The sequence below is a fragment of the Suricata suricatta genome, chromosome 17 (genome assembly GCF_006229205.1).
Source record: "Suricata suricatta isolate VVHF042 chromosome 17, meerkat_22Aug2017_6uvM2_HiC, whole genome shotgun sequence".
NCBI lineage: Eukaryota > Metazoa > Chordata > Mammalia > Carnivora > Herpestidae > Suricata > Suricata suricatta.
The window spans coordinates 5,260,640-5,285,199 of NC_043716.1; the positions used below are offsets into that span (position 1 = coordinate 5,260,640).

Consider the following 24,560-nt stretch of genomic DNA (forward strand, 5'->3'; position numbering starts at 1 on the left):
TTTCTATACCAGGGAAGGCAATGGTTCCTTTTCTCCGGTTCCTGAGATCCGTATTGTCTTTTACTGTTTGAGCAGTGTGCGTCTGTGTGCTTTGATTTTCCTGTGTGTTAGGTAACGGGTACGATCAGAGGTGTCAGTTCGGGTAGAAATGCACCAGTGCGTATATTTGCAAATACCCACTGTGTTTCTGGCACTGATTTCTACATGTAGTCCATATACTGCCTCTGTCTGCATTTGGGTCATGTCTATGCACCTCTGCATCTACACAGACTTAATTAGAAAATCCTATGTCTGTGCCCTCAGATTGCACCTGTGTGAGAAGGCGCTGGCGGAGTACCTGGATACTAAAAGGCTTGCCTTCCCCAGGTTTTACTTTCTGTCCTCTTCTGACCTTTTAGACATCCTTTCCAACGGCACAGCTCCACAAGAGGTAAGCCGAGGGGGCACGCGTGGAAATGTCCGGAAAGTCTGAGGGGCTCCCAAGTGGGGAGGTTTCCAATTCCCCATTGTGCCTCCTCTCTCGGGCAGAGTGAATATTTCAGACTCATGTTCCTGCCAGCCTCTTCCGTGTCCCCCATTATGCTTTTCGAAGGGAGCCCCTGGCCCGTCCGTGGCTATAACCCCCAAAGGGGGATGCTTTGAGGATGGGGAAGGTGGAGGGGATTAAGCCTTCATGAGTGTTTGATTGGATTCCGAAGAGCGATCCAGTACAGTGCTCTCAAAAGTTATAGTGAAAATTTCCAAGGGAGAGAAGACCAAAGGTTGTCTTAACTCGGCATTTTGTGGGGGGTATTTTTGTGGAAAGAGTGTATGCGAGGAGCTCAAAACTTGGGGTTCTGGCCCCTGGTTCTAGCCATGTAGTTGTGGGAGTCCCTTCTCTTTGGTGAATTTTCCTCATTGGTAAATTAGAAAGCTACTGTGTTACAGCCTTTCTCTCTCTCTCTCTCTCTCTCTCTCCCCCCCCCTCCCTCTCTCTCACTCTCTCTCTCTCTCTCTCTCTCTCAACGTGAAAGTCACTAATTGAACTTGTATTTGGAGCTGTAGATCACGGTTCTCAAATGTGAGCGTCACCTGGGGGCTCAGGTGCACTAGAATCACCTGGAAGGCTTGTTAAAATGCAGATTCCTGGGCCCCAGAGTTTCCGATGTGTCCATAGGTCCAGGTGGGGCTGGAGAGTTTGCATTTCTAAGGATTCCCCAATTGATGCTGGTGGTCTCGGGACAATGCTTCAAGAAGGGCTGTCCTAGACCAGAGGTCTAGTCTCCACATAACAGGAAGGATGTGGTCTCCACTGTGTGCGCACGTAAGTCTTGTCACCCCAAGAAGACTTCAAGATGTGCTGTAGGTCTCCACTCTTCCTAGGACCGGAGATATCCGGTCAGAGTACCGTGTTCAGAAGTTGGGTGAGTTCTTTCCTGCCCTTCAGGGTGCTTATGTTATTAGCTTGAAGTACAGTCGGATTCACATATTTCTCTTGGCTTTCCGTTTTTTTTTGGAGTGTTTTTGTTTCCTTCCCATCCTTGTTGATTGGATTGTTTGAATATGTAGAATTCTAAGAGTCAAGCTTTGCAGAAAGGCATGTGGGACGTGAAACTCCTGTACCTCCACTCCACTCCCTGTAGGTCACCAACCCCACTAGTGTCTGGTTTATCACTGCAAGAAACGAGCAGGTGCTCATTTACGTTTGCCCACGTAATTTTCTTATTTACTCTCCTTTCCTGCACCAAAGGGAGCCTGCTCTCTATACTTGAACGCATTTTTTGTGTGTGTAGTTAGTACATCCTGGAAATCACCCCATGTCCATTTAAAGGCATGGTCTTCATTTTTTGTTTTTTAATACACCTGCACCGTAACTCCGTGGGTATGCCACAGTTTGGCCAAAGGTTGTTGAGATACTGTTTTGCAATTACAAATCCCATGGCAGTGAATAACTTTTGGTTTCGTATTGTTGGGGGTCAGCCTTCCAGGTAGATTCTAGAAATGGGATTTCTGGGTCAGAGGGTGAAGGCTCTGTGGTTGGGTTAGAGATGGCCCTGTTTCCCTCCGTAGGAAACCGCCTGTTCCATGGCCACCAACCATGGAGGAGAGCTTCTCTGATGGAGCCTAAAGATGGCACCCATGCGTTAGTTTTCTGTCTTTGTCGTGAACTTTCCAACTTTCTGAAATTATATTTTTGGTTGGTCGGTGAGAAGCAAGTACGAAAGATAGCTCATCCCTAGAGTGAAAACCCATTTGTTTTCTTCCCCCTGTAGTTTTCTGGAATTGTTCCAGAGTAGTCTGTGTGTGGTGGCTTTGATACCACACCAGAATTCTGTTTCGTAGCTATATGCTCATAATTCCACACGTAGGGAAAAGTCCAAGGTCATTGCCAGACCTTCCGTACATGATGTGCTCATTCTTAAATACTTCTTTCCATTTACATCTTGCTTGGGGTGAGTAAATCTTTCCGTAGCTCCTCCCTCCTCACTGTCCAGAGCGGTGAATGATGGTAGACTAGTCCCCAGATCCTGCTCTATCTGCAACTCTCAGTAATTATTACAGGTAGGTGAATGAATGGTCAAGTTTCTAACTCATGTGTCACAGAACTTTCTCCTCAGATCCCCCCAGATGTAGCTCTGAGGCACCGTCTGAGGTCTGCCTGCTTTTTTTCTTTCCCCCAGACCTTTCTAGGTAACCTCATTTGTTTCTATTTGGACCTCTGTAGAGATCAAAATTTAAAGTTTAATTTTAGGAAATTTGATATATTTATATGCTTGTTTTATTAATTTTTCCAACCCGTGGCAAGTTTTTTTTTCCCTTTATGAAAACCAGGGCTTTCATTATCTTGAAGAGATTTTCTTTCTATATGCTTTTTTAAAATGTTTTTTTATTTTTGAGAGAGAGAGCGAGAGTGGGGGATGGGCAGAGAGAGGGAGACATAGAATATGAAGCGGGCTTCAGGCTCTAAGCTGTCAGCACAGAGCCCCACGTGGGGAGTTCATGACCTGAGCTGAAGTCAGACACAACCAACTGAGCCACCCAGGCGCCCCATATTTTTATCTGTTACCCCTCTTCCTTGGTGTTCTTCCATAGCTTCTCAAGCTCATCCACCATATTTAAATTGATTTGTGTTCATATGGTCCTTAAGCATTTGTTGTTTCCTTACATCATCTCCCTGTCACTACCAATTTATCTCTACCTCATATTTTGTACCGTTTATGTTTTTTTCATTTAATTGAAAACAAGGTGATCTTCTTCATAATCACTTCTGCTTCCTCTATTAAAGCTTCTCTCTCTCTCCCCTCTTCTCTCCCTTCCCTCTGTTCCCCTCCCCCCTTCTCTCTGATAAAGAAGGTTCCATTCCATCAAGATACTTGTCCCAAGTCACCGTGAGTGGGACCCCCTGAGAGCCCTCATAGTTTACTTCAACACACATAGAATTTTTCCTCTCCAGTCATCAGCTGGATTGTGGCAAATTTAGGATTACAACTCTGGGTCCCAGCAGCCTGAAGGCGCTGTATCTCAGCTCTACCAGAGAGCGGCTTTCTTCTTATTTTTCCTCTCAGCCTGCCCTTTCCCTCCTGTTACCAGAAAGGGGCCTCTGTGTCCTTAGACAACATGCGAGGGAGACCCAGATATAGGTCTGTTGTGCCTAAGTGGTTTCAACAGCCGGTGACTTCTTCCACAGGCCACCGCTGCCACCATTGTGTTTCTGCTGCAGGATAGTAGTTTCTGAGGAAGAGGGTTTATGAATTAACCATCATCTTTCCCCCTCCAGTCTGTTCCCATATAGATCAAGCAGATTCATGAAACTTTGATGACCCTCATTCCCACTAATTTCATATTCCTTTGACCATTTCTATCCAGTTCATTTGGTTCCGACCTCATACCACCACCACTGTCCCCACAAGCTTCCCTCTCAGTGTTTGCCAACCCCCTCTCTAATGACGGTCACGCAGTAGACCTCTGAACAGTACCAGTGAGCATCTCCCTCGACACGTTCTCCAATCCTGTGGCGCGGTTTCCCACCGTAGGTTCAACGCCATCTTTCTAAACTCTTTGACAACATGGCCAAGATGCAGTTCCAACTGGACGCCAATGAGGAAGCCACCAAGACAAGTCTGGGCATGTACAGCAAGGAGGGCGAGTACGTGACCTTCAGTGAGCCGTGTGACTGCAGTGGTCAGGTAGAGTAGACGTCCTTTCTCCTCCTCATCCCTTTCTCTTTGAAGTGTCTGCATTCCAATACAGTCAGCCTCAACCTTCAAGATGGCCATTCCAACCTTGGGCCGGCAGTGCTGTCTGGGCCCTGGGACTGGAGCTTCTCTAGACTTGAACCCACGTTGGAGAAACTCCTGGTGCCTGCCCTTCCCTCCCTGGGAAGGACACATGTCAACATCCATATATCTTCCTTAACCGAAGACCTGCGCAGGGAGGAATGAAATGTGCATAAACAACTCCCCAGGTCAACGAGAAAAGGGTTTTTAAGTGATGAGCAGCACCAGGAGACTTTAACATGACAACCCCTGGGGCATGCCGTAGGGGACTCTGGCATGCTGACATCTTCCCCTGGAGAGGATGCTCTTTGAAATCAGCCATTTTCCTGGGATGTCATTTCTCTGTACAAATACAGCTCGGAGTCACTGCCTCCCATAGCCCTACCTTTGGGAGAGCCAAATAATCATGCTCCAAGAGGTACCACTTCCAAATGTCCCATGTACAACTCCAAAAACACAAAACATGGGGCAAATCTCTCCTAAAACGTCCCTCCTAACCTCCCCCTGTCACCACTTGAGTATAAGCTCTTCTTTCTTTATGATCCTAGGTGATCCAACAGAGCATCATCCCTGGGGTTTCTAATCTAGCCCCAATAAGAGAAAAGATCTCTTACCGAGTTCTACCTTCATCCATATGTCTCTTGGAAAGCAATTGGAGTTCCAGGAAATAACCAGACATTCTCAGTTTTAGTAGAAGGACCCTGGGGTTTGGTTTGGAATGTGTCTGTTTTGTAGACCAGAATGTATTCAGTTGGAAAATATAGTTCTGGTTTATATCTCCATACTCAATGCGGACAAGGTCATGAGAACCTGCTCAACCCAGACTAACACTTTCTTGTATGAATGCCAGGTGGCAACTCCCCTCCCTTTAAGCTGCTACTGTATTTTGAGGGTCCCAAAGGGGCCTGGCCACCTGTTGTTAACCGACCACTGTCCTGAGTCACAGAAACAAGATGGCTCCCTGTGTCTTCTGGGAGCCATTGGGGTTGTACACGATGCCTGGGCTCCAGTTTCTCCTCTCCCTCGGGGAGTGATCATACCCTCTCCGGAACCCAGCATCTAACTTAGAATTCTTCTTTCAGGTAGAAATATGGTTGAACCGTGTGCTCGCACATATGAAGGCCACCGTGAGGCATGGGCTGTCAGAAGGTGTAGTTGCCTACGAAGAAAAGCCAAGGGAACAGTGGCTCTTTGACTATCCAGCTCAGGTATTCTAACCAGGACTTTTGTGGGCCCCCATCCTTTGCTCGGTCCCCTCCCTTAGGGACGTCCTTCAGCCTTCAGGGGAGACCAGACATCAAACTCACTCTATGCTACACGATACAGAGAGGTTGGTCTGCGAACTGTCAGCCATGGCTGAGTCCAGCCATTGTCTTGGAGGACTTGGGGTTGTCCATTTTTCCCCTCTCTGGCCACCATAGGGAGAAAATAGAAACTAATTCAGCTCACTGAGTCAGCCTGCTTTGTATATACCAAGGCCTTTGCTGAGCACAGGAGACCCCAACGGGCAATGAGACTTCATCACCCTGCCCTGCTGGAGTTTTACAGACTGGCATGGAGGCCAGCTGCTTACAAATGAGCACACAGCGAGCGGCTAGGGACCACCCCTGCCCCTGGCCATGGATATGATATGTAAGCTGAGGTTTGAAGAAGAGCCAACAAGTTAAAGATGGAAGGAAAGAGCAAGCAGTACGGGAAGGACCCTGAGCTCAGAAGCAAGGAAAGAGTCCTGTGGCTGAAGAACTGAGTGGGGTTTGCAGCAAGAAAAAGGGAAGAAGGAGCAAGAGGCAGCAGACGGGTCCTACAGAGGAAACTTGAAGCCAGTTCTTACCCATCTCTTTGGAGAGTCTGACTCGCTTCTATGATGTGTCCCAATCCTCTCCAGGCTTCCCTGGAGCGTGATGAGAGAAAGGGGTGAACTAATGAGAAATGCTTAAATGGCTCTGGCTACAGCAGACTCTTCCATCCTTCCTGTTAGGGGCACAGCGCCCCAGCTGGGGTGTTTAGGGGTTGCAGATATTTATTGGGAATTGAAGCCACAGGATAGGGAAGACCACTCTTGGAAAAGATGTAGAACCAAGAGAGGGTGTTGAAGGGCTCCCTGGGCATCACGTAAAGATTAGGTAGGCAGGGAGGAGCCAGGCAAGCAGATTGGGAAATGGTGCCTTTTCAGATAGAAGGAAAAGCAGGGAATGGTCACAATGGAAACCCAAAGCAGGCCAGAGGTCAGTCGTACCTTGTAAGAGATCAAGGAAGATAGGAGGCTGGGGAGTGTCCATGAACTTGGCTCGGCTATGTCAGTGGAGTGCAAGGTGGTGGCTGATTGCAGGGGGCAGAGAAGAGAGAAGGTGGGAAGATCTTGGCCGCAAGTACAGACTAACAGAAGAAACATGAAATAGGTCAGGGAAGAAGTATTCTTTTGACTATGTGATGGGCGCATTGCGCTCAAGCCATCCCAACAAGATCACGATGCAGGCAGAACTTCTTTAACAAAACCCAACGCGCATGATCCCAAAGGCAAAATCAGATAAATTCGAGAATGGTTCTTTTTACTACAGCAGGATTCTCTGTTTGGCAAAGGGAGTAGTTCCCATCAAGATTCTGTTTACCCGAATCAGAATTTTGAGGCAAGCAAATGCATTGTCTCCTGCTTTCATGACAGATCTCATCTGGAGCAATGTCTCCCCAACCACAGGAAATTACAATCAGTGTGTCTGCGTTCTCCACTGTGAATCATTCGAACTATGCATTTTCCATATTAGGTTGCTCAGCAAACAGAAGACGTGTTTGTTCAAATCCCTTCTCCCCTTCCTTAATTTTGAATCTCTGAAAAGTGCAAATCCCAGTGGCCACGTTGAATTTTGCTGTCATTCACGTTGAACTTCAGGGGTAGGCTATAGGGTCTGAGAAATAGAAAATACATGTAGCCAAAGTGTTGTGAGCAAGCAAGAATAAGCCACCAATGATCATCGAAGGCTCACTAAGCTAGAATATTCAGACCACAAGAAGAACAGAAAAAAAAGCCTAAGTGTTGTTGAGATAGATGTTCAGTCAACATATTGTTAACCTCCCAAGCACAGGAATGATGCTTTGCCTGAAGAGTAGACAGAAAGATCAGTGGAGCAATTTCTAAAAGCCACTGACATTGACCAGGGGGACTCTGGTTGTTTTCAACCAAATGACACATTTTTTTTTTTTCAAGAGCAGAAAGTGCTTTCCCCACTTGGAACCACTTCACGTCTCCAAGGAGATAGAGGCAAGTGGCTGGCTTCATCAGCGCTGGTAGAAGAGAGAGGGAAGGGACTTAGGTCACCCACACAGTTACATGCTGACTCTCGCTGGGTGATGAGTGGTCTGGTTTTGGAGACATGTTCTGGTAATGGCTTCACTAAGCTGCTCCTGGTGCCACAGGTGGCCCTGACCTGCTCTCAGATCTGGTGGACCACAGAGGTGGGCATCGCATTTGCCAGGCTGGAGGAAGGCTATGAGAGCGCCATGAAGGACTATTACAAGAAGCAAGTGTCCCAGCTCAAAACCCTCATCACCATGTTAATTGGCCAGCTCTCCCAAGGGGACCGGCAGAAGATCATGACCATATGCACCACTGATGTGCATGCCCGGGATGTGGTGGCAAAGATGATCGCTCAGAAGGTGAGTCCCAAACATTCAGGGGTGTCCCTCTGTCACCAGCCACACCATAAATGGTGGGATCAGGGAGAAGCTCACATACAGCCCAAACCTGGGGGCCCCAGACTCTGCACTAGCCAGAGCACTGGGGGAGGGTCATGGTGGCCGCTCCCAGCAAATGTGTGTAGTCAGGGCAGCTTGTGCTTTCTGTGCTTGTCATGAGCACAGCGCATACTGTTGGCCAGTGGACAAAACCCAGGTCTTCCAGGGTCCTGTGTGTCCTGTGGCCAAGGGGCCACCTGCGGGAGAGCAGTTCACTCCCCTCCTCCGGACTCTCTCTAGGTGGACAGTGCTCAGGCCTTCCTCTGGCTTTCCCAGCTGCGGCACCGTTGGGGCGATGACGCCAAACACTGCTTCGCCAACATCTGTGACGCGCAGTTTCTATATTCCTACGAGTACCTGGGAAATGCGCCTCGCCTGGTGATCACACCGTTGACAGACAGGTGAGCGCTGGCGTCAGCCACTCCTGGGGAACCCGACTGGTGTCTGGCTCGGGCCATCTAACGGCCCTCCAGGATCAGGGCCACTGTCACTCGCTAGTCGCCCACAGAGCTGTAGGGAGAGGGCCTGACCACGCAACACATGTAAAAATAAAACTTAGAGGAGGAAGGGCAGAACCCTTCTCAGAGCCCAGCAAATCCATGGGCTGGGACTTTGAGGAATTTACTAGGGGAGAATCCTGTACGCCTGGATTCTCACCCCAGCTCTAACACAAACTGGCTACTTGGCCCCGAAAAACTTGGCCTAATTGTTTTCTCATCTATGAAATGGAAGCAGTTACTTGTTAAACGGATCTGGGATCCTTAAAAGCTAAAAAAAAAAAAAACACAAAAAACAAAAAACAAAAAACTACTAATAGGCATTCTGGAACATGGAATTTTGTGTGTAGAGGCATGGAAGTGGTGAAAATCTGAGATGTGTTCCTGGAAGAGGGATAGACACTTGACTTGGGGGGTCGGGGAAGATGTGGTTGGCCATAAACCTGGGGAGGTGGGTAAAAGTCTGACTATAAAGTATGCTGCATACATTCTTTATCCAGTAAGTAGGGATAAACTATTGAATGTTTTTCATCAGCAGAGTAGAATGACAGAAACTGTATTTTATGGAGATTTATCTGATAGCACAGCTTGGGCGAAGGACAGTGAGGACAGGATATTTTAATTCTGTTGAGAATTCTGCTAAGATCTGGTGCCCTTTTCCTGTATAATTTCACTGAGCCCTAAATCCCTTTTCCAAAAAGAGGCGCATTTCTGAATGGCTGGCTCAGTCCAAATTAGTGACTTCTAGAGGGTGAAGAGATTGTCATCAATGGTAAAGGCTGCAATGGCCACATAGAATCTGTGTCATCTTTTATTGAATTTTTTCCATGCCTATTTTTTAAGTGTTTCTACCAGTATTCTGGGCAAATCCTCAGATGTATTTCCAAGGAACACAGTGGAGTTGTAATCCCAGCGCTCGTGGCGTGACCTGGGGTGTGGGAAAATCGCAACATCATCCATAGGGCAGGGCCTCATGGTCTATGTCTCTTCCCGCCCCCCATGCTGTCCCTTTCCTTCCTTCACTTTCCTGCCCAGCCTGGAAGGCCCTTCCTCCCAGAGTCCACTCCACATTTTCTCTTGTATTTCTCTTCTTTTATTTTTGTGGGAGTCCATAGAGGTCACATCACCATCTCCAGTCACTCTTCTCCCCACTGCACTTAGGAATGGAAGCTCTTTGCCATCAGGGGGCTTTGTCTGTCTGATGTGTTTCTATGTCACCAGCATCTGGTGGGTGTTGAAATTAATACCTGTCCAATGAATGAATGGTGCTTGGATAATGAAGGCGTCGATGATAAGAATAGACAGAGTCAAGAAGAGGAGGTTGACTCAGGAGAGGGATCCACACAGGCCTCTATGCCTTGGCTCCCAAAGGAGGAGGAACAGTCCTCTGCTCTGATCTGGGGACCAACACTCCTCCCTGCCCCCGGTTAGGACGAAAGGCAGATAACACCTGTTCAGAGATGGGATTTCCCTGCAGCTGGGACAGTATTGGCAATAGTACCTCAGACGGTATGGGCACCTTAGGGTTGCACTTGGCTTTCACTTGGTATCACTCCATTAGAGACGCTCATTCCGCATGGGCCAAAGGAAAAGCATTCCCACCTCAAGCTTCCTTCGGAGTGACCCTCTTGTGTGTAGTCATTATTCTTAGCAAGACACGTACCCTAAACAGGAAGGAAATGCAATCCAGGTTTCTCTCTTGCAGTGAGTTTTCTGCCAGCCTTGGAATATAAGCTAATAGTTTGGGGAATTATATCGCTTGCAACAGAATAACAAGGCTGCTCTATAGCCGAGCAATTCAATTAAGGTCTGTCTCTGACTCTAGATTGTTTGCTTCATGGTAACGTTGACTTTGATCTGCTCATTGCTCTACCCCAAGGGACCCCGTACCGTGTTGGGCACGTGACAGGCATTCAAGAAGTTCACTCCTTGACCCACTGCAGTGGAGCGGTTTCTGACACAACGTCTCCACCACCAGACAGAATCTCTCCTTCCTTTCCATAGACATCGCAGACATGATCATTCCAAGTGATAAATGGTCTCTAGAGTTTAATTTCTCCTGGGTCTTCACACCTACCCAAGGGTTCAAGAAGATAATTCCCTCTTTGGGATTCAGAGGTCTCTAGCACACTAACGCTGAAGGCCTCAGGGAAGGGAGAAGGTAAAGCTTTGACAAGGAATTCTCTCTAAAACAGGATTTTATCACCCTTCCTATGAAACGATGCAAAAAAAAAAAAAGAGAAAAAAGAACTAGAAAGGAGGATGTACTGCAAATAATGATGAATACTGCGTAGACCTTGACCTTGTTTTGCACTTTAGATGCTTTTCTGACGAAGTGGTCTGTAGTGAATATTTATATGTAAAATTCCATTTTCTCATTGACTTCCATTATTATCTCAAGAAATGTTTTGCCCGGGAAAAAAAAAATTGGCCTTAACACAGAAAATCACATTTTAAAGAGCATTCAGCCTTGGCTGGTGTGTAGCTTAAGTACATTTAATTCTCTCCTGCCAGAGGAATTAATCAAATGGACAATTGATCCATAAAACCTTTGCACATTCATTAAAAGCATACCCGCATTACAGTACCTCCGACTGATTATGCCTATTTCTTTGGAATTTCCCACTGCCCGGATGGGACTTGAATATCTAAGTAGCTACGATATATTCTCAGGACTTTGGCAGAGTGCTAAGCTCAAGAACTAAATGGAAATGCTTTTTCAGGCTGAACAAAAGCAATCCACAGAAGTTGTTTCTCCCCGTTTGGGTGACATCCTCTCCCTTAAATCACCTTCACACACAGACGGCCCTTTCAGCCTCGTGCTGAGTTAAGTACTGGTCTAATCAACCGCTTATCAAGTTTGAGTCCCTCTTCACATCTCAAGAACTACTGCAAGTAGGTGAGATCTAATTGACCCAAGAGTCTTGGAAGGTGACTTGCCGGACACGGACACAGCAAGTGGAAGTCCTACATTTCCTAAGTTCTTTATCTGCAGTTTTCATCGGGGAAAATTAGTCCTCTGTAAACAAAGACGATAAAGCCACCCAGAGATAACCATTGTTCTCTAATCTGTTTCCTTCTGCGTAGAGATTTTGACATAATGAAATTGCAATCCTGTGCTGTATATAAAACACCATAGGGTTTTTTTTTTTTTACATAACATTATATCCTGTGCATGTTCTCCTAGCATTCTTCTGAAGCACTCTAAGAGTTGACGTACCTACTCCATACCAGTATCCCAAAATTTATGTAACATACCCATATTATAAAATGTTTAAGTCACACCTAAGCTTTTACTCTTAAAAACAGATCTGCCATGAACTTGCTTACAAATAACTTTTTACTGTTTCTTACTATTTCCCCAGGAGAGATTCCAAGAGACAGGGTAATTACTTGAAAATTATTCTTGAAGCCAATATCGTCCCCACTCTCACTAGCAGTTTATGAGAATGCTTATCTCACAACGCTCTCACCAGCATTAAGTATCACTGTCAAACATGTTTTATAAGTCAGAGTGGTATCTCATTTGGATTTGGATGTTCTTAATTACTCACAGACCAGAGCATTTGTATGTGCTTGTTGGCTAGTAGACTTTCCTCTCCTGTGAATTATTTACAACTGTTTTTGTCCCATTTTATGACTTTGGCATTTAGAAATCCCTGCTCATTTCAAGGTCAGTTCCATATTCACCTATATTTTACTACAGTTGCTTTTATTTTTCCCTTTAACCTTTTAAAATTCTTCCGTAAGCTTTTTGACTATTGAGTAGAGTGAGTGTTTTTACTAAGACATTTTTGGTTACAAGTGATAGAGTCCAGACCCAAACTAACAAAAACAGAAGGAGGACTCAGTACCTCACATGCCTAGGAAATGAGTCTAGCTCCGGGGCCTGGACGGAGAGAGATCAGCGATGGAACTCCCTCCTATCATGGCTTTGTTTTCTTCTGAATATTGACTTCTCTCTTGGATGCATTTTCATTGTATGGCTGCAAGGGTGGTATCCATGCCCATGACTTCATGAATCTTCCAGGAGGAAGAGAGACCTCCTGCATCCCCCACCTTCTCAGCTCCCAAGGTCTGGTTCCTTCAAGGGACTCTAGTGAGTCCTGTTTGCATCCTGTGCCAGTCTCTGAGTCCATCCCTGCAACCTCTGAGCTTGATTATTTTGCCCAGCTGGAGTCTTGTGCCCACCCTTGGGAGGGTGAGAGATACTTTGATTGATGGCTGTGTAGCCACAGGGCTTACCGTACATGTGGAATCCTGAGCAAGGAAAACCCACAGAAACTACTACGGCAGGGAATGTTTGATTTCCTTTGCCGCTAAGTAACCAGTGGACCCAACACTTTTTAGTGAGCGACGTTCTTTTTCCATCACTGGTCTGTGATGTTTGTTCTACAATATTCAAAAATCTGAGTTCTCAGACTCCCTCAAAGTGTCCATCATCATTATGTCCATCAATATGCCATGTTAGTTAAGGGTTGTAGCTTTGCTGTGAGTTCTTCTGTTTGTATAGTAAAGGTCCACATCATCTTTTCTATATTTTTTTAGCTTTTCTCTTTCTTTTCAAATGAACTTGAATTATTATATTGTCAAGTCCCAAACAATAAACAGTTAAGGTTTTTGATTGGTAAGTCTTAATACCTTCAAGTTAATTTGGAAGGAATAGCCGTCTTTATATGTGATATTTTTCTGTACATTCATATCTTCAGTTATGTTAGAATATCTTTCAGTTATGTCAGAAAAGTGTCTTAAGTACCATCATAGAGGTTTGAGTATTTATTATCACTAGGTGCTTTTAAAGATTTTGTTGATATAGGGGTGCCTGGGTGGCTCGGTCGGTTGAGCGTCCAGCTTCGACTCAGGTCATGATCTCACAGTTCATGGATTTGAGCCCTGTGTTGGGCTCTGTGCTGACAGCTCATTGCCTGGAGCCTGCTTCAGATTCTGTGTCTCCCTCTCTCTCTTCCCCTCCCCTGCTTGCACTCTGTCTCTCTCTTCCTCTCTCTCAAAAATAAATAAATGTTAACCTTATTTTAAATAAAAATATTTTGTTGCTATACAAGGTTTTCTTCATTATACATATGTTTTGAAACAACTCGATTGAGGTTTCTTTCCTGTATCAAAAATTTGTACCCATTCCAAATGTACCACTTACTGATTTCCAGGAACTTGACCATGTGGTGCAACCGTCACCATAAATCAATTTTCGCAACATTTTTAACCTCCTGAGTAAGATCCCTCATGCCCGTTTATATGCCCGTTCCTACCCGCAGCCCCAGACAACCACTGAGGTACTTTCTGTCTCTATAAATTTGGTTTATTCCAGATATTTCTTATAAATGGAGCCACACAACTTGTCCCTAGTGTGTGGCTTCTTTCATTTCACACAGTTTTGGGGGGTTGGGTTCATCCATGATAGAGCATGTGGCGGTGGTCTGTTGCTCTTTATTGATGGAAAATGTCCCATTTTATAGACAGGACACATTTCGTCTTCTCCAGTCACCCAATGACAGACACTTGGGTTGTTGCCAGTTTGCTGCTGTGAACCTTTGCATGCAGGTCCTGCTGTAGAAATCATGTTCTCATTTCTCTTGGGCTGATACCTAGGAGGGGAATCACTCGGTAGTACGAAATCTTTCTGTTGAACTTTTTGGGAAACTGCCGGACTGTCTTCCAAAGCGGCCGAATCATTTCCCATCCCCCTCTCGCAGTAGACAACTCTATTATTGTCTGTCTCGTTGATTGTAGCCATCGGAGCAGGTGTGCAGTAGGCTCTCATCTGAGTGTTAATTGGACTCTCCCTAATAATGATGTTGAGCATCTTTTCTTGTGCTCATTAGCCATTTGCAGATCTCCTTGCAGATCATCCCGCTCATACCCTTTGCCTCCTGTCTGACTGACCTGCTTGTCATCTCGCCGAGGTGCACGAAGTCTTCGTGAATTCCGTTTTGATGGGACATGTGTTTGCAAGTATCGGATCCCCATCTGCTGCTTACCTTTTAACTTTCCGAAAGGTGTCTTTTGAGGTGCAAAGTGTTTAATTTGGATGAGGTCCAATCTGTCAATCTTTTCTTTCTGGACCATGCATTAGCTGTTGGAGCTAAGAAATCTTTGCTTAATTTCACTGTATCTCTACCTTCCTTTTCACTTGTGTGTAGGATGAAACTTTATAAATTTATCTTTTATTCTGCCCATTGGCTGTCCTATATTAAAAAAAAATTCTAAGGATTTTAGTCTTCTCTTGACTTTTCTAAGTCACTCTAGAATTTCCAATCATATTTGAGACATACGCATAATATGAGGCATAATTATACCTACTCAGGCTTCATTACTAAGCATGCTGTTATTTTTGCTCCAGAGACCATATGTCAGTCATTGCTCTGTGTTCTGTAATGTTTTGAGAAAGACATTTACCAAGTAATGTGGGCAAAGAGAACAATGAGCAGTGGGTGAGGAAGGATCTCATAACCAAGTGGAATAAGCAACAGACCTTAGAATTGGAGGTATTTATGCTGAGGACAACATTCATATTTAGACATCAAAATGTTAAGGAGCGCCTGGGTGGCTCAGTCAGTTAAGCGTCTGACTTTGGCTCAGGTCATGATCTCATGGTTTGTGAGTTCGAGCTCCACCTCGGGCTCTGTGCTGACAGCTCAGCCTGGAGCCTGCTTCAGATTCTGTGTCTGCCTCTCTCTGTCCCTCCCCTGCTGTGCTCTGTCTTTCATAAATAAACATAATTTTTTTAATTAAAATGTTGTAATAGGGATAGATTTGTTTTAGGCTGATGTTGAAGACATTCTTCTGTTGATGTTGTTTCTCATTTTGAGCCTGGGACCTCTTAAAAGCCCTGGGTCTTTTTTCTGTGAACTCACATCTAACCACATTGCTTCACCACCTGCCTGCCCAGTTCTGTACATGTGCAAGTGTTTGGAAGATTAATTTACATTTTTATCCTTCTTAAATTTTACCTTGTTGGATCTACCCCATATTTTTCTTTCTTTTTTCTTTTTTTTTGGTTCAGCTTTTTTTAATGTTAATTTTTGAGAGACCTAGTGCTAGTGGGGGAGGGGCAGAAAGAAAGGAAGACACAGAATCTGAAGCAGGCTCCAGAGGCTCTGAGCTGTTGATGCGGGGCTTGAACCCATGGACTATGAGATCATGACCTGAGCTGAAGTCGGATGCTTAACCGACTGAGCCACCCAGGTGCCCCTACTCCATCCTTTTCAACTGTTAGGATTATTTAGAATTCAGTCTATGTTGCATATAATCAGTTATTCCTTAATTCAAGTTACTGATAAAGATATTGAATATCAGGGACCTGAGTATGGCTGATCACACTAGAGGGACCCCCACCAGGGAGACATCACTGCATCCATGTTCACCCCTTAGTCATGACTATTGAACCGTGTGGTAGGTAGAATTCTAAGAATGATCCCCATGGCCTTTTTCCTTGTATGATCTCCTCCCCTTTGAGTATGGATGAAAACTATAAATAAGATCATGTCATTCCCATGGTAATGTTTTGCTCTGTAGCAAGAGGGAAATAATTCAGGTGGACACAGTGTCATAGTGTAAGACTTTGAAAGCAGAGCTCTCTCCTGGCCGAAGACAGAAGGGGGAAAATCAGAGAGACCTGAAGCCTGAGAAGAACATGACATGCCGTTGTTGATTTTGAAGGTGGAGGAAGCCATCTGCAAAGATGGTAGAAAGGTCTCGAGGAGCCGAGCTGTCCCCTGGCCAACAGCAACCAATGAGGACCTCAGTCCTCCAACTGGTTCGGCACTTAATTCCCAGGAACCTGAGTGAGCTAAGACACTTCCCCAGAGTGTCCAGATAAGAGTCCAGCTAACCCTGACCTTGATTTTGGTCTTTGAGACCCTCCATGGAGGGGCCACCTGGACTTCTGACCCGAAAGAGTAAGAGAACAAGTGAGTGTTGTTTTAAGTCACTTCGTTGATGGTCATTTCTTACACCGCAGGAGAAAAGGAATACAAAACAATTCCAAAGCTTTCCTCAGCTCTAAGATTACTCAGACCACATTCCCAGGATAGCTACAGGCAACTTATAGCTGAAATCAAGATGCAGGGTCTTTGCTATTTTCTTTAATCTGCCAATTGAATAACTGTATCACAAGAGAAAAGCCACATTTACTGTATTTGTCACCTTAAAAAAGGAATACCTTAAACGTGGGTCAGCTGCCTTTTCAAGGCACCTTTCTATCTCTTATCTAATCTTATCCCCACCAAAGCCTGCTGCGGGGAGATAACACCAAAGCCTATAGAAGTCACTGGCCCAAAGAGAACAAGACTGACCTTGATATTTAGAAAGCCTTCCAAGCAGTTACAACTGGCAGACTGTGTCAGGGGCTGCCTTCTGAAATCACAAACCCTGCCTTGCTGGGGGAAAGCCTGACGTGGCCCTACTGGAAGGATTGAATGGGGAAGAGCCTGGCTAGGTTAAAAGGCCAGACCTCTGAGACCTGTCCCAGAATGAAAGGGTCTGTCTGCCCAGGAACAACGAGACTAAATCGATCTACATCTGTGTTGGGACCAATTGGCCAAACAAGGGTGCCTCTTGAAGGAGTCCTTGACGTTCTCACAATTGCTGCTGGCTCGAGGCAGCAAAGTTACTGAATTCCTTGGTGCAAAGCAACAACTGTGGGATGGATTCCAGTGCCACCTTTTGTTGAGGCACCAATGTTTCCTTCTCCGACTGAGTTGCACACATACTTTGTGCTAGAGGCAACACCGGAGCCATGTCTGACTCCGGAGTCCTGGCCGTAGACCCACAATAGCGTAACCCGCCCGCCTCAGGGGGACAAAGGTGCAGGTGAAGCAGCTGGCTTGATGTTTACAGAGATGGACAAGCCAACAAGGCCCCAGATGGAATTTTAGAGCAGGGGGGTGTCCCCAAGGCCTAGGACAGCCAGATGGCCCATGGCCCAAGCATAATGGCGACCCCCATGTGGAAGAGGGAGGCACTGTTTTCCTTTTGGTTTACTCCTGGCCCAAGCCTCAGCCCCACTGGCCCTGCCTTAGTTATTACTCACATACCTTAACCCAGCTTACCTTCCCGGAGCTCAGTTGTCCTGTCTGTAAAATCGGGATTGGATTAGTTGATGTCCAGAAATGCCTTCTAGTGCCAGAGGTTTTTTAAAATATTTTTTTAACATTTATTTATTTTTGAGAGACAGAGACAGAGTGCGAGCAGGGGAGGGGCAGAGAGAGAGGGAGACACAGACTCCGAAGCAGGCTCCAGGCTCTGAGCTATCAGCACAGAGCCTGACATGGGGCTCAAACTTACAAACCGTGAGATCATGACCTGAGCTGAAGTCAGACGCTTAACTGACTGAGACACCCAGGGGCCCCTCTAGAGATCTGTTACTAAGGGGAGAAAAATATTTGGGGAGGCCCTCCCGCTGCCCCCAAGGGCTGCTTCTGGAGATCATTAGAAGCTCAGTAGTAGGTGCTCCAGGAGAGGTTGACACCCAGCTCCAAGGGTTTCTTTCCAGACATTCTTGAGTTTTCTGTGAGGATTCTATTTCTGTAAAACCTTGTGCTTCTGGAGTCCTAGATTCCTTGAGAGCCCTGTAGGTCTGGAGAGAAGAGGTCTGGGTCGCCCTTTGGCTGGCAGAGGAGACTGCCATGGACAGACTGAGGCAAGGCGGGGCGGGGGGGGGCAGGAGAGGGGTAGAGTGGGAAGGCAAGCTGGCCAGAGGTGGGGATCCTGCTAGTCTCTGCAGCTGTCTTTTCTCCTGGGAGACTCAGGACTGCTGCAGCTCCTGGAAAGTTCTAGAAGCCCAAGGCTCAGGTGGGTAGAAGGCACTGGGGCCAATTTGGAGCCAGAAATCTGCCCCTGTGAGGACCCAGCTAGGAGTGGCCAGGAAAGAAGAGAAGCTCCCAGGCGAGCCCAACTCACCAGTCCTGAAGTGCGGCCGGTGCCTCTCCCATCCACGCAGCCAGCACCTTCCCTCACACAGGAAAACTACAGGCTGAATGGCACCTTCCATGTACCTGTCCTCTCCGCCTGGGGACGTTGCCTTCCAGGGCTTCATGCTCAAGGGCTGAAATACATCTGGGAATTTTGCACTCAATTCAAGGGAAATTCATGGGGCAGCTGGGTGGCTCAGTCGGTTAAGTGTCCGACTCTTGATTTCTGCTCAGTTCAAGATCTCACAGTTTTGCAGGTTCGAGCCCCATGTCAGGCTCTGAGCTGACAGTGTGGAGCCTGCTAGAATTCACTGTCTCTCCCTCTCTGTTTTCCCCCCACTCACACTTCCTCTGTCTCTCTCAAAATAAATACACACGCTTTTAAAAAAAAAGAATTCGGGAACCTACTTCAAGTCTTTTCAAAACCATTTTGGGTTCAGTGGAGACGCAGTGACCATCTGGCCCTAAGAGTGTTCACTGGAGTTTTCTAGATTTTTCAGATTCCAAAACAGAATTCATCTTGGAGGCCCCCTTGTACGACTGTCCTGGTCCAATCTGCAGGTGGAGAGCCTGTGGATTAATTTGCTAGCTATTGAGAAGTTAGGCGAATGGCACATTTTTAATGGCTTTATTGAGGTATATTTTACGTGTCTCACAGCCCACCCATCACAGATGTGCAGTTTAGTGATATTTTTTTTAAGTAATTTGTAGAGTCGTATGACCATTATCACCATCATCACCCTGTTTGTGATAATACCCTCTAGCTCCATCCACGTTGTTGCAAATGGCAAGATTTCGTTCTTTGTCATCACCGAGTAGTATTCCATTTTATATATATATACCACATCTTCTTTATCCGTTCATGAGTTGGTGATCACTTGGGCTCATTCCATAATTTGGCAATTGTTGATAGTGCTGCTATAAACAAATCAGCAGGTTTGTATCCTTTGAATAAATACGTTGTAGTGCAATTCCTGGGTCATAGAATAGTTCTGTTTTTCCTTTTTTGAGGAACCTCCATACTATTGTCCAGAGTGGCTGCACCAGTTTGTATTCCCACCAGCCATCCAACAGGGCTCCCCTTGCACTGCGTCTTTGCCAACCATGTGATGGTGCCTGAATTGTTCATGTCAGCCGTTCTGACAGGTGTGAGGTGGTGTCTCACTGTGGTGTTGATTTGTAGTTCCCTGATGAGTGGGGTGGAGCATCGTTCCATGTGACTGTTGTCCATCTGGACGTCCTCTTTGGGAGGCCATCTCACGACCTCTTCCCAGGCAGCCGTTGAATCTCTGTCTGGTCTCTGGATTTTCCAGACATTGCATAAATGAAATGATATAATATACAATATATTGTATCGATATTTTGCATCCGACATCTTCCACATAGCATAATGCTGCTTTGGTGCCCCCACCTCATAACATATACCAGTACCTCATTCCTTTATACTGCTAAATAGTATTCCACTGCACAGACTCCTCATGTTTTGTTTAGTCATTCTCTGTTGATGGGCATTTGGGAGGTTTCCAGTTTCTTGGCATTAAGAAAATTGCCACTATGAACATTCCTGTGTAAGCCTGTAAACATCAATTCCCAGTTCCCTCGGGTAAATTCCTGGCAGGGAATTCATGAATCAGATGGTAAGCTTTACTTTTTAAGAAGCTGCCAGACTGTCTTCCAAAGTCGCTGTGCCATTTTACACCCCCAGTAGCAGTGGATGAGGTTTCCAATTGTGTCACATCCTCACCAGCACTTACTCTAGTCTGTCCTTTTGACTGTAGCCATGCTTACAGGTGTAGCATAGTATCTCGTTGTGGATTTCATTCGCATTTCCCTACTGACCGGTGGCTTACAGCATCTTTTTATGTGCTTACTACCCAAAGGCACATTTTCCCCTAAATGAAAATGCAAGCCCTTTTTTATTTTATTATGCATCTATTTATTTGTTTATATTTAAATTCAAGTTAGTTAACATATAGTATAGTATTGGTTTCAAGAATAGAACTTAGTGATTCATCACTTACTTATAACACCCAGTGCTCATCCCAACAAGTGTCCTCCTTTTTTTAGTTTTTTATGCATTTATTTATCTTTTTTTTTAAATTTTTAACATTTTATTTATTTTAGAGAGAGAGATTGAGAGACAGCGTGAGCAGGGGAGGGCCAGAAAGATGGAGACACAGAAGCTGAAGACAGGCTCCAGGCTCTGAGCTGTCAACACAGAGCCCCATGCAAGGCTCAAACACACAAATCGTGAGATCATGACCTGAACTGAAGCCAGACGCTCAACCAGCTGAGTCACCTAGGCACCCCACCATTTATTTATCTTGAGAGACAGAGAGAGAACAAGAGGAGGGGAGGGGCAGAGAGAGGGTGAGGCACAGAATTGGAAGCAGGCTCCAGGCTCCGAGCTGTTAGCACAGCACAGACGTGGGGCTCGAACTCACGAGCCATGAGATCATGACCTGAGCCAAAATCAGATAGATGCCCAACTGACTGAGCCACCCCAGGCACCCCAACAAGTGCCCTCCTAATGCCCGTCACCCATTTAGCCCATCCCCCTACCCACCTCCTCTCCAGTAACCCTCAGTTTGTTCTCTGTATTTAAGAGCCTCTTATGGTTTGCCTCTCTGTCTGTTTTTATGTTATATTTTTCCTTCCCTTTCCCTACGTTCATCTGCGGTGTTCCTTAAATTCCGCATGAGTGAAATCGTATGATATTTATCCTTCTCTGACTGACTTAATTCGCTTAGCAGAATACACTCTAGCTCCATCCATGTTGTTGCAAATGGCAAGAAAGCATCCTTTTTGGTTGCTGGGTAGTATTCCATTGTATATATATACCACAGTTTCTTTATCCCTTCATCGGTGGATAGATAGTTGGGCGCTTTCCATAATTTGCCTATTGTTGATAGCGCTGATCAACATTGCATTACATGTGCCCCTTTGAATCAGCATTTTTTTAATCCTTTGGATAAATACATAGTAGTGCAATTGCTGGGTCGTAAGGTAGTTCTGTTTTTAATTTTTTGAGAAAACCTCTGTACTGTTTTCCAGAGAGGCTGTACCAGTTTGCATTCCCACCAACAGTGTAAGAAGGGTCCCCTTTCTCTGCATCCTTGCCAACATCTATTTCCTGAGTTTTTAATTTTAGCCACTCTGACAGGTGTAGGTGTGAGATGGCATCTTATTGTAGTTTTGATTTGTATTTCCCTGGTTATGAGTGATGTTGAGCATGTTTTTATATGTCTGTTAGACATCTGGATATTTTCTTCAAAAAATTGTCTATTTATGTCTTCTGCCCAGTTCTTTACTGGATTATTTGTTTTTTGGGTGTTGAGTTTGGTAAGTTCTTTATAGATTTTGGATCCTAGCCCTTTATCTGGTATGTCATTTGCAAATATTTTCTCCCATTCTGTCGGTTGCCTTTTAGTTTTGCTGATTGTTTCCTTCGCTGTGCAGAAGCTTTTTATCTTGATGAGGTCCCAGTAGTTCACGTCTGCCTTTATTTCCTTTGCCTCCAGAGACATGTCAAGTAAGCAGTTGCTGTCAGTTGTTTTAAAAAGTACCAGAAACAAGCCTAATGCTGGTTTTTATTTTATTATCATCAGGAAAGAGTGTCATAGGAGGATTAAACGTATGGAATGACTAGTGCCTTTGTTGGTGAATCTGTTTCACAAATAATTATTGAGGGCCTCTCTGTGGCCAGACCCGTTTCTGGATATGAAACCATGAATGAGACAGGGCCCTGCCTTTACGTGTCTTATGAAGATTTGTATGAACAGTGCAGATGGTACATGCAGTTGGACGCTGCTGTGCAGGACAGTGGAGTAGGACCTCAGCTGAGGGACATCTCCTCACTCCCCCCCATGCTGAGGGTTCTGGGTGTGCTCAGTGTGGGAGCATATGTCAAATATGAGCCCCCAGGGGTGAAAGGCCACCACTAGGTTACTAACGACCATGTTGAAGAAGGACATGATTCCAGTAGACTAGAAGGGCAGGGGGGCTGGGTTGGGGAGGGAGAGAGGGACGAGCACAGGCCTGGTGTGTCTGGGTGTCTTCATCCATTTGAGCTGCTAGACTAACATGCCAGACTGGGGGGCATATCAACAACAGAAATCCATTTCTCACAGTTCTGGAAGCTGGCATGTCCCAGGTCAAGGCACCGGCACAGTCATGTTCTTGTCTGGGGCCCTTTGCTGGGCTCGTAGCTAGTGTCTTGTGACTGTGTGCTCACGTGGTGGTAGAAGGGACAAGGGATCCCTATGGAGCCTCTTGAATGTGGGCACTAATCCCATTCATGAGGCTCCACCTTCATGAGTGAATCGCCTTCTGGAGGCCCCACCTTCCAATACCGTCATAGTCTTGGGGGGTTAGGATTTGAGCTGGGGAGCTGGGGCGCACAACCCTTTGGGACAGAACACAAGCAACTGAGAACAGCTGGACATGAAGACACTTAGAGTGCTGGGGCTGAAGGAGACACGAGAAGCAGGTGATGAACTAGAACGCTGAGCAGGGGCAAGATCAGGAAGGGCCCAACAGAGTCCTAAGGATGCCATTCAGGGAGGGAGAATCATGACCGGATGATCCTCCAGAGAGTTCTCCCCACAGCACCGTGGGGGGCAGATCGGGGTGGGGGCTCTGGCTGACCTTTGACAGAAGCCATTGGCCCCCATGTCCTGGAGCCTCGACTCTGGCTCCCTAGGACCCAGCAGGGCCAGGGCCACGGGTTGCAGGCCCTGAGAATGATGGAGGGGCTCCCATGTGCAACAGGTGCTACATCACCCTCACGCAGTCTCTGCACCTGACCATGAGCGGGGCTCCTACAGGACCGGCGGGCACGGGCAAGACGGAGACCACCAAGGACCTGGGCCGAGCACTGGGCGTCATGGTGTATGTGTTCAACTGCTCGGAGCAGATGGACTACAAGGTAGGGCCTGGCTGTGGGAGGGGCGGGGACCGGGCGGCGGCCCACACCAGGGACCAAGTCCATCCATGCTGCCCTGGACAGACTCAGAGGCCTGGCCCCTGGGGGCTCTGCTGGTTCCCATCCTGGGGACCTGAGGGTCTCTGATCCCTGGGGCTTGTTGACCTCTCTATAGCCCAGTTGGCTTCCACTGGTAAACTTTGCAGACATAGGTGGGCTATTTCATTTTGGGACTCTTTGTTCTGTGACCCGTAAAATAAAGAAGCTGAACATATCTGAAGGTACAAGTTCACTGTTTGACCTAGAACCACAGAAGGGTTCCCAGGGGCTACCCAAAAATCTTCATATGGAAGTTATATTTGTGCTTTTCTGGAAAAGCAGGCATTTTCTCAGGATTTCTACAAGGGCAGGTATGGCTTCTTTTTTATCTTTTTTATTTTTTTAATGTTTTTATTTTATTTTTGAGAGAAAGACAGAGTGCTAGCTGAGGAGGCGCAGAGAGAGAGAGGGAGACACAGAATGTGAAGCAGGCTCCAGGCTCTGAGCTGTCAGCACAGAGCTTGACTTGAGGCTCAAATGCACAGACTGTGAGATCATGAACTGAACCGAAGTTGGATGCTTAACTGACTGAGCCACTCAGGCGCCCTAGGTAGCTGTGACTTCTGAAGGCAGACTTGATTAGCCTCCACTGCTAATGAGTGAATCGATGCTCACAAAGAACAAGTGCAAGGCTAATGGTCTTCATTCAGGCCTCAGCATCGTCTTTGTTTCCCAGATATGTTCCAGGTCCTGCGTCATAGAGAAATGCGAGAAACAACAGGCTTATAGGTCACTTCTCAGCTGGCAATACTCTGCTTTACACCCAGATGTCCTGTAGATTCTCTTTAAAAAAAATGTAATAAGATTCTCACTTTTTCATTATTTTTATTTTGTTTTACTGTATTATTTTTGTAAACTCTCCTAAGTCCCTTTTGAAACAGGATGGCGTGCAAATAAGTTTACAGCGGGGGGGGGGGGGGGGAATAAAACAATTGCATTCAGTAGATTAAATATTTATGTTGAAATCGTGGTACGATGGGTACAAAGTAAATTTAATTTAAAAATAATTTTAGAGACTGGAAGAGAACATATAGAACCCCAGATGAGATTCATCAGCTGTAACTTTAATAATTTCTCTCATACATAAAATTTTTGCTGTGCAAAGAGTTGCAGCAGCCCTAAAGCA

The 24,560-nt window shown here is 46.0% G+C and overlaps 1 protein-coding gene across 1 annotated transcript in view; it reads left to right on the forward strand.

The window, feature by feature from the left end:
* Positions 1-24,560, forward strand: part of DNAH9 (dynein axonemal heavy chain 9) — a 319,797-nt gene that overhangs the window by 88,946 nt on the left and 206,291 nt on the right. The window contains exons 22-27 of the mRNA XM_029928843.1: positions 304-430; positions 4,014-4,166; positions 5,339-5,464; positions 7,668-7,907; positions 8,226-8,386; positions 23,182-23,338. Coding sequence (XP_029784703.1) covers positions 304-430; positions 4,014-4,166; positions 5,339-5,464; positions 7,668-7,907; positions 8,226-8,386; positions 23,182-23,338 — 964 coding nt within the window. The remainder of the gene's footprint in view (positions 1-303; positions 431-4,013; positions 4,167-5,338; positions 5,465-7,667; positions 7,908-8,225; positions 8,387-23,181; positions 23,339-24,560) is intronic.